This window comes from Elephantulus edwardii, unplaced genomic scaffold, assembly GCF_000299155.1.
Source record: "Elephantulus edwardii isolate Elephantulus edwardi_28Jun2011 unplaced genomic scaffold, EleEdw1.0 scaffold00110, whole genome shotgun sequence".
Classification (NCBI taxonomy): domain Eukaryota; kingdom Metazoa; phylum Chordata; class Mammalia; order Macroscelidea; family Macroscelididae; genus Elephantulus; species Elephantulus edwardii.
The window spans coordinates 6,669,747-6,680,786 of record NW_006399860.1 but is presented as its reverse complement, the minus strand read 5'-3'; the positions used below and the strand labels follow the sequence as shown (position 1 = coordinate 6,680,786).

At 36.8% G+C, this 11,040-nt stretch overlaps 1 protein-coding gene across 1 annotated transcript in view; it reads left to right on the top strand.

The window, feature by feature from the left end:
- The window catches only part of CRB1 (crumbs family member 1, photoreceptor morphogenesis associated), a 256,120-nt gene that overhangs the window by 30,185 nt on the left and 214,895 nt on the right, over window positions 1-11,040 (top strand). The window contains exons 2-3 of the mRNA XM_006892102.1: window positions 2,963-3,158; window positions 6,795-6,934. Coding sequence (XP_006892164.1) covers window positions 2,963-3,158; window positions 6,795-6,934 — 336 coding nt within the window. The remainder of the gene's footprint in view (window positions 1-2,962; window positions 3,159-6,794; window positions 6,935-11,040) is intronic.

Sequence of the window (11,040 nt, the reverse complement as noted above, 5' to 3'; positions counted from 1 at the left end):
AGGTATCTCTGAAGTGAACTTGAACCTCCAACTTTCTCGTTAGTAATCAAGTATATTAACCATATACACCACCCAGGGATAGAGCCTTGGGCCATTGCAAGCTTTCTCATTGCAGAAGCCCATGAAGCCAACCATGCCTCTACAATCACAGGGGAAGCTGAAGGAAAGAAAGTCAGAGTAGCTTCCAGCAAAGATCTCTATTTAAAGCATCAGAGTGGCCGGTGAAAGATGCTATGATGCTCCAGAATCTCTGCAAATTATTCACCATCCCACACCACAGTAGGGATATTGTTGGTTGTTCAAACTTCAAGAAGAAGCTGGAAATCATATTTACACATGGACTGTATTACATGGAGAAACTTCCATAGAATCATGGCTTTTCTTCCATTTTCTTAATCTGTAATTCAGAAATCTGTCTGTCTTTGGTAGAACCAACCAACCAACCAACCAATAAATATGGGGACAGGCTCTCCATGGCTTTTCTGCCAGGTAGACAAGATCTTTGGAAGGGGTAAGAAGTGCAACCAGAGCACTCCTTAGAGCAAGGATATGAAACATTGTCTCATATACTTTAGGCATGTTAGGCATGTTATCAGGAGGAGGTTGGCCTTGGAAAAAGACATGAGGGTGGGAAAGTAGAAGGTCAGTGAAAGGGAGGAAACTCTCAGAAAGATGTCCAGTGACAATCATGATGAACTTGAGCACAATGCATATCCTGACTATGATGCAGGATAGGACAAGGTTTACGTGTTTTGTTCATATCATAGGATCGCTATGAGTCATAGTCGACTTCACAGCACCATCAACAGTTATTCGTGCTAACTTTACAGTAGATAATTACATACTTGGACTGAGGATTGTTGCATTTATATTCTAGTACTTTCATATTACTTTTTTTGTTTTGTCTTTGATGTTAATTTTCTCTGGTTTCATGCAGCACTAATAAACAACTTCAGCAAAATTTTGGTTCCTAGAGGCATTTTTGCGAAAGACTTTTATAATTAAGAATTTTTCCACTTCTTATACAGCAGAAAAGCTACTTAGTGCAACCTTGTTATGTTAATTTTCTATTGTTGAGCAGTTTAAATGGCATGGTGATGTTTTTAATGACATTGGTCATAAAGAGGACGATTACATATAAAATGGACAATGTAAAGATTTTTAGAAGGTTGATTGATTGTGTATATTTGATAGCTGTGGCATGATGGTAAGTATCCAAATAAAAATTAAAATCATAGTTAGCTATACAGATGTTTTACATATAGAGCCAAACATCTGGCGATGCAAAAACATCTGGATGGCTGACTGGACTTTTCACTTCTCCTCCACTGTTGGCACCATGCACACACAGAGCAAGTCACTTTTGTCTATATCAGTAGCAATTATAAAGTATAATGAGAATCATATGGCTAAATAAAATGAGGACTAATGGAAATAAAATCATTCTGAAAATTAGTAGCTTTTTTTTTTGCAAAAGAAAAACCACATTTTGGTTGAACTATTTCAACACAGTTTTGTATATGATCAGAGCTGCTTTAAAACTAAAGCCTTTGAACATGTAAGTATAGCTGTAATGTTTAATCATTCTTGTAAAGTATTTCTTAAATATAAGAAAATAATCTGTTCTTTGTTGGATTCAAATCCAGATTAATATACTAGATATTTTTTAAATTTTTCAAGATAAAATTTAGAAACAAGTTAAATTTTAAACAGACTGGCTTTAAAAACAATAATTATAACAAAACCACTGCCTTTGAGTCAATGACAACTCATAGGGACCCATTATTGGATTTCTAAGGCTGTAAATACTTTTTCCCTGGAACAGCTGGCGGATGCAAATTACCAACCATATGATTTGCACACTGCACCACCAAGTTTCCATAGTTTGGCCTTATATGTTTCTAATTTCTAGTAGAGAGCTCTGGTGGCCTAATGGAAAGAAACTACGCTGCAATCCTGAAGACATGTGGTTCAAATTCACCAGTTCTTTCATGGGAGAAGGATGGGCAATTGCCTCCCACGAGATTAAACTGCCTCTGAAAACCTACTGGTAGATAAGCTATAGGTTAGTTCTTACTTGATGATATGTAAATACATATGATTAAATACAAACGATTAAATACACCAAAGTATACTATCTTATATTAAAATTGTTAAAGAGAAATTATTACGTTTTCATTCACAAACATTTATTATGTTATACAAACCCTTTTCTGAGAACTTTAGGGCACACTTAATCATGCTGTTGTTTTTATGTGCCACTTGAGTCAGAACCAACTTCTAGTAGGTTGGAACCAATTCACTCTAGCAGGTTTTCAGAGACTATAAATCACACAGATGATGTCCTATCTTTCTCCTGAGGAGCAGCACATGGATTCAAACCATCTACCTTTGAGTTGGCAATACCACACTTTACCCACTAGGCCATATAATAACAATAATAATCCTATGAAGTTGTTATGATAATTGTCTGTATTTTTCTGGTGTGAAAATGAAAATATGGAGCAGCTAAGAAGCTGTACTTTAAGTCACCCAGCTCACAAGGAGCTGTGACAAGATATTAATCTAGGCAGTCCATCTTTGAAGTGTGTGAATTTTTAACTACTATTTCTATACAGCTTCATTTAAAAGAATTTTTAAAGCATTGACCAATCCTTTCTAGGCTTTCAATAAAAGTGCAGCTGACAATAACTTTGTTCTAAAAATGACTTATTTGTTTCCCCAGCACACAAAGGCACAAGCTGTTGTATGCAAGAATTCTTTGCAACTAACAGCTGCTCTGCTTGGTGCAACTTCCCAGTCACATGCCAAAGCGTTCATAACGATTACAATTAAGGAGGGAAATTATTTTGGGTAACATAACATTTGACAAGCACTTTGGTAAATAGAGAGTTGCCAAATAACTGAAAATATTAACACTTGGCTAAAACTTTTCACTTTTCTCTGCCGATTCTCTTGCAAGGAGTAAATTGTGAATTGGAAATGGATGAATGTTGGTCACAGCCCTGCCTAAATGGTGCAACCTGCCAGCATGCTCTGGGGCATTACCTGTGTGCCTGTGCCCCTGGATTTGTAGGGGACCACTGTGAGCTCAACCTGGATGAATGTGACAGTCAACCATGTCTCCATGGAGGACTCTGCATAGACGGAGACAACAGGTAAGTTTTTGGTCACGTGTGAGTGATTGAATCAGAGACAACTCACTGGTCAAGAACTATTATTACATTCAGCTCAATTGGGCAGTCTCATATTCTCTAGATTTTACACTTGAAGTGAACTTGTAACATTATTCAAAGTATACTTAAAAAAAAAAAAGCATCTTTCGTAGGTCATCTGCCCCACTTAAGAATTGCCAAATCACTCATTAGGCATTGCCAGATGGGCATACAGAGTTAAGTGCTTGACTGACACTAGAAGCTTGGAGGTTTGAGTCCACCCAAATGTAGCTCCGATAAAAGGCTTGGTAATCTGCTTTCCTAAGGGCACATTCATAAAAATCCTGTGTAGCCAGTTCTACTCTTACACATATAGGGTCATCTTGAGTAGGAATTAATTTGACAGTAAGTTGTTGAGTTGGGGTTTGGTTTTGGTCCCCCTCTCCCCATGTAGTAACTAAAGCCAAAATCAAATCCAAACAACTGCTATAGTGTCAATTTCCACTCTTAGTGATCTTCAACTAATTTCTCAACCCATAAATCTTTCAAAGAGTTGATTTCTCACTTTTCTGTTCAGAGCGGCAGGAGGTTCAAACTTCCTACCTTTCAGTTAGCAGTCCAGCAAATGCCATACTCTGTCACCAGAGCTCCTTTTAGAACCGCCTTAAAATATTACTTAAGATCCCAGTCTCCCAATTCTAGGAAATAATCTATTGTAGATATGAAAAAATGGAAAAATAAAGCTGGGGACTACTCTGTATGCAAATATAAGGCTGGATCAATATTGCAAGCATGTAAATCAAGTGGTGAAAAAAAATCCTTTAGGACTTTCCCATAAACATCATTGCAAAGGACAGTAGTATGTCTTGAATTTCCAGGCTTTTTTGAAAGCGAGATGAATACTTTTGAGGAAGCAGAATGAGCTGAAGTAGCTATTTGGAGGCAAAAATAACAATAAAATGTTATAACTTAATAAGATGATGATAAATTTGAGCAGTAATAATTCTATTTGCCTAACATGTTATCAAGAACTTTCTAGTATGGGTATTTGAATCACAAATACTGAATTACCAAATGCATGTAAGTTTTTAACAGCATTAGCGCTTACCACTATCTTGTTAGGATGGATATTAATGTTCTTATATTACATACAAAGCCAAACCAATTGCAATGTGGTTGAACAGATTTTTACCGATGTTGTTACGTGCTGTCAAGTTAATTACTACTTGTAGTGACCCTAGGAATCATAGATCTATACTCTGCCCTGTCTTGTACCATCTCCATCAACTCAGCTATCCTTGAGCCGACTGTTACAGTCACTGTGTAATCCATCTCATTAAGGGTCTTCTCTTTCACTGACTCTCCACTTTTCCAACTGTGATACCTTTTTCCAAAGACTGACTTAAACTAAGAACATGCTTCAAATATGTGAGATGAAGTTTCACTGTCCTTGTCTCTAAGGAACACCTTTGTTACACTTTCTCCAAGACATATCTGTTTGTTCTTTTGCTAATCCATGGGATATTTGGCACACTTCTCCCACACTACAGCTCAGAGGCCCCATTTTTTCTTCTGTCATCCTAGTCATTGTCCAACTTTTAGATGCACAGCAAGTAATTGAAAAAGACCATAACCTGGATCAGGCACACCTTGGTCTTTAAATCGACATTGTTCTTTAGTTCTTTAAGAGGTCCTGGAAAACATATTTCCCCAAGGCAAAATATCTTTTGATTTCTTCATTACTGGTACCACTGGTATGAATTGTGTATTCAAGCAAGATGAAATCATTAACAACTTCAGTCTTTTCTTCATCTGTCATGATGTTGCCTATTGGTCAAGTGGTAAGGATTCTTGACTTGTCAAGAATATATTATATAAATATGAATATATTATATAAATACGATATATCCAATGGTGAGACTTCATGATATTGAGATGTAATCCATGCTGAGGGCCTTGATTTTCTGCAGCATTTCAAATACTCTTCACTTTCAGCACAAAAGGTTGTTTCATCTCTACAATGCGATGAGTCTTCCTCCAATCCTGATGTGAACTTTTCTTCATGAAGCCGACCTTCTCAAATGATTTACTCAGCATTCAGATTGAACAGATATGGAGAAAAGATTAAACTCTGATGCACATCTTCCTTGATTTAAAACCATACAGTGTCCCCTCGCTCTGTTCAGGCAGCAGCTTTGTGGTCTAGGTTTAGGGTTTTCATGAGCATAATTAACTGTTCTGCGATTCCCATTCTTTTCAATATTAGCCATAATTTGTTGTGATCCACACACAGACAATCTTCTTTTATTCTCTGCTTTCATCCAAGATCCATCTGACATTAGCAGTGAAGACAGAATAAAACTTCCCCATAGGGTTTTCAAAGCTATAGGTCTTCACTGAAGGAGACTGTTGCATCTCTCTCCCAGTGAAAGGCAGGTTAATTCAAACTACTCGTCTTTTAATGAACAATTAAGAGCTTAAATATTTTGCCACTCATATTACAAAGAAGGAGTTTAAATTTAACTATATTTTGGTTATGTAACTGAAAAGTTGACAGTTTGAGATCCACAAGCTTTTCTGAAGGAGAAAAAAACAAATCTCTCCTCCCAGAAACATTTATTATAAACATTATAAACAGGTGTTCTTATATTGTAAATAAGGAGTCTAAAATTGAGGGGAGTTAGGTATTTCTTATAGGTTACTCAGTTAATTCCTTGCAAGAAAGAACCTTGAATCTGCTTTGATTTAATAAAAATTAAACTTAAAAAATAAAACAAATGCACTGTTGTTGAGTTAGTTCTGAATTCAGTGACCATCTGGTTTCTGAGGTCATAAATCTAAACAAGAGGAGACTGGTAATCTCTCAGGGAAGAGCAGCTGACAGATTCAAACTGTTAACTTTTACATTTTCAGCCAGTGTGCTATGCACTATGTCAGTAAGAAAATACAATTTTCCTCAAATCTATTTCTCAAGTGAACCAGATTCTAAAAGAGAGCAATGAATGGTGTATGTACTTCAAACACATACAGCAAAATAATATAAATTTAAATAAAGCAAAGCCACTGTTCATTTTTTCTGTAAATTATGAAACATAAATCTAAATTTTTGGAATGAGTCACTACAAAGACAAACAGGACCAGAATGAGAGTTTTTGCTTAAAAACACTGAAAAGGAAAAGAAGACACCTTCCACACATGCCCATTAATTTTTTAGTATCTGTAGAAAGTTTCAGGATCAAAATTACCTACATTTATTCAGTATATTCTGATGTGTGAGATACGGTGCTTTATTCTCTATATGGGCATTTAGTTATCCCATTAATTAAATACATGTCACTTATGACATGTGTGCAATTATATTTCACTTACAAATGAGCAAACTGAGGTAAACAATCAAGGTCCAATTATTTTTACATGAAGCCATATTAGAAATTCTTTGAAAAAGGCAGAAACATGTTTTCTAATAATAGGATATTACTATGACTTATACTATTTTCCTACCTATAAAGGTAATTCCCAGGGCTTTGATGTAAGTATTAAGTCTATACCATGTTGACAAACAGGTAAAGAGGACAGAGAGAGGAGAAGTTATCTCAATGTGGCCAAGAGTTGACATGAAAATTTCATTTTCCTTGGCAGATACAGCTGTAACTGCACAGGAAGTGGATTCACAGGGACACACTGTGAGACCTCGATGCCTCCCTGTTGGTCAGAACCCTGTCATAATAATGCCACATGTGAGAACAGTGTTGACAATTACACTTGTCACTGCTGGCCTGGTAAGTGACAAAATATCTTCCATCACTTTTCCTCTTAGTATAGAAACCAATTTTTTTGTATGAAAGAGAAACTAAACTTTCCTGTTGTTAAAGGTGTAAAACCAATTTACCTCCAGTTCTCATTTTGAATTTAATTGCATTTTTATGACCTTATATACTTGTGGCTATACTGTGGTTGTGTTGTTACGTACTGTTAAGCCAACTGGTTCACAGCACCTCTATGCCTGATCCTGTGCTATGTCAACCCATCCCATTGAGGGTCTTCCTCTCACTTGTTAACCCATCACCTTTGTAAGCATGGTGTCTTCTTCCAAGGACTGATAACATGCCCAAAATATGTAAGGTGATGTCTCACCATCCTTGCCTTTAAGGAACAACCTGGATACAATCCTTCCAAGATAGACTTGTTCTGTCCATGAGATATTCAATACTCTTTGCCAACACCCCAATTGAAAAGCAGGGATTCTTCTTTAGTCTTCATTATTCATTGTCCAGCTTTCATATATTTATAAAATAAATTAAAATATGGCTTTGGTCAGGCACACCTTAATCTTTAAACTGACACCCTTGCTTTTTAACACTGTAAAACTGCCCTTGACAGAATTATCCAATGACTGGCTCAAGACAGGGCAGGGTTCAGAGCTGCTGTACACAGGGTCGCTACGGGTTGAAGGCAACTCAATGGCACACAACAACAACAACTATAGGTCTTTTTCACTTATTTTTTGAATGAAAGTTGGTTGTTGTTGTTATGTGCCGTCAAGTCATCTGCGATTCATATAGTGACCCTACGTACGTTAGCTCTGAAGCCTGCCCTGTCCTGAGCCAGTGTTACTGACTCCAATATACCTTCTCCCATTGCCCTAGTTACTCTACCAATCCATCTTATCTGGGGTCTTCCTCTCCTGCACTGTCCCTCCACCCTTCTGAGCATGATGGCCTTCTCCAAGGATCAATCCCTCCTGGCCACATGCCCAAAATATTTGAGACAGAGCTTCAAAATACTAGCCTCCAAGGGGAAACATGGTTTTACCCTCTCCAAGACAGACCGATTTGTTTTCTTGGCAGTCCGTGGTATGTTCAAGACTCTTCTCCAGCACCACAAATTGAAGTGCATGGTATATTCAAGACAAAGCACATTTTTTCAGTTCATTTTGTATTGTCTTTCCCTTCACCCATCTTAATAAGAGATTAGTTAATCAATCATATTAATCAATTATAAGTGATTGCTGATAAAGAATTACTAAGTGATTGATAATAAAATAAATAATTGGTAGTTTTAATAACTATGTATTTATTAATTTTCTACTCTTTCTTCCTTCCTTTTTCTGGTAACTATACTAGAATGATTCTCCCTCTATGTAAAGCTTTCTTTAACTTTTATAATAGTGGTCTTATGCTTGCTGTGTGTCAGAGAGCTGAACAATGACTAAGGATGGCAGAAGAATTGATGCCTTCGAGTTGTGGTGATGGAGAAGAGTCTTGAATATACCGTGGACTACCAGCAGAACACATAGGTTTGTCTTGAAGAGGGTGAAACCAAGTTTCTTCTTGGAGGCTAAGAATTTGAAGTTCTGTCACACATATTTTGGACATGTAGCCAGGACAGATCCTAGGAGAAGAACATTATGCTCAGAAAGGTAGAAAGACAGTGCAGGAGGGGAAGATCATGGATAAGATGGACTTATAGAGTAATTACGGCAATGAGGGAAGGTGTGTCGGAGTCAGTGAGACTAGCTCAGAATTGAGTAACATTCAGAACTGTTGTACATAGGCTTACTATGAGTCTCAGATGACTCGAAAGCACATAACAACAACAGCAGAGTCACCTTAGAAGAAAGTTCTTTCTAGTTCCACAAATAAGCTGTTGAAAAGTCTATAGAATGATAATCACAGGGTGCTGTTACACTTTGGAGATTGTAATTAATAACATAAGACCGACCATATATGTATGGATGGTTAAATAGAAAGTCAATATATTCTTTAAACTTGCCCTGAAATTGTAATTTTAAAAAAGTGAAACAGAAGAAAATTCTATTAACCCAATTCTGCTCTGATACGTGGGAAGTAGAATCTGCATGAAGTGGGCTCATCTTAATTGCAACGATTTTAGTGACATAACGGAAGGAGTGAGAAACTAAAAATAAACACAAATAGATACATATATACTTTTCTATATTTTAAAATGAAAGAACAGTCTGGAAATCCCAGAACACTTAATTATGTTCATGTGAAAACTCTACCTAAACCCTTAAACTGCTATGTGAACAGAGCAAACAAACACTGTATGGTTTGAAATAAAGAAAAGTGTGTGTCAGGTCTGTATCCTTTTTCTGTACCTATTTAATCTGTATGCTGGTAAAAATCACTTGAGGGATTGAACTAAATGAGGAAGAATGTGGCATTAGGATTGGAGGAAGAACACTCAACAATCTGCATTATACAAATTATATAACTTTGTTTGCTGATATTTCAAAGGGCTTGAAACACTTGCTGCAGAAGATAAAAAATTACAGCCTTCAATATGGATTACACCTCTGCCCTAAGAAGCCAAAAATTCTCACCACAACATCTATAGGTAACAGCTTGATAGATGGAGAAAAGATTAAAGTTGTCAATTATTTCATCTTGCATGGATACACAATTCATACCATTAGTACCAACAGTTAAGAAATCAAAAGACATTTAGTACTGGGAAAATCTGCTGTCAAAGATCTCTCCAAGGGGTTGAGGAGCAACAATGTCAGTGTGAAGACTAAGGCCATGCACCTGATTAAAACCATGGTCTTTTCAATTACTTGCTATGCATCTGAAAGTTGGACAATAAATAAAGATGACAGAAATTGAATTGATGCCTTTGAGTTGTGATGTTAGAGAAGATTCCTAAATAGACTGCCCAAAGAATTAAACAAATAATGTGTTCAGAGAAAGTGCAACCAGGATGCAAGGAGGGTAAAATGTCATCTTACATATACTGAACATGTTATTAGGAGAGGCCTATCCTTAGAAAAAGATACCATGTTTTGGGAAGTTGGAGGGTCAGTCAAAAAGAGGAATACCCTCAAAAGATGGATTGAGGGTAATTGTAACTATGAACTCAACTATATCAGAAATGCTGAGGATGCACCAAGATGGAGCACAGTTCAGGTATATTCATAGCCTCCTTATAACTCATAATCAACTGAATTACACTTAACAAAACAAATATAAGCATATATGTGTGTATGTTGTTATTATAGGCTGTCGAGTTGTCCGACACTCATAGTGACTTTATGTACAATCACTCTGAACCCTGCCCCATTTTGAGCCAATTTCATTGTCTCCAAAACACCTACCTCTATTACCCCAGTTACTAAGTCAATCCATTGCATCCAAGGTCTTCCTCTCTTCCGAAGTCCCTCCATTTTCTAAGCATGATTTCCTTCTCTAAGGACTGGTCCTTGCTGGCAACATGCCCAAAGTATGTGAGATGGAGATTTAAAAATCTTCACTCCAGAGAACATCTCATTTTTACCCTCTCTGGGATAGACCTTCTCTTAAAAGTACATGGTTCAAAATGTTCTCCAGCACCACAACTAAAAGGCATAGATTCTTCTTCTATCATCATTCGTCATTGTTCAGCTCTCTGATGCATAACAAGTAATTGCAAAAACCATGGTTTGAATTGTTGCTCTTCAGTACTCTGGAGAGACCCTGACAGCAAATTTTCCTAATGTAATTTGTTGTTGTTGTTGTTTTTAAATTTGGGTTTGGTTGTTTTTTGTGTTTTTTTTTTTAATTTTCTGACTGCTGGTGCCAAAAATGTTGATTGTGGAACAAAGCATGCTAAAATTGTTAGCAATTTCAATCTCTTCTCCATCTTTCCTGATGCTATCAAGAGGCCCAGTGGTGAGAATGTTTGTTTCCTTGATGTTGATATGGCTATATATACATTTACACACACACACACACACACACACACACACACACACACACACGGAGCTCTTAGTGGGTAAGGAGTTGTATTACCAATCCAAATGAAGAGAGTTTGAATCCACAAGCTGCTAGGCAAGATAAAGATGGGCAATCCACTCCACTGCAATTAGAGCTTCTGAAACCCAGTAGGT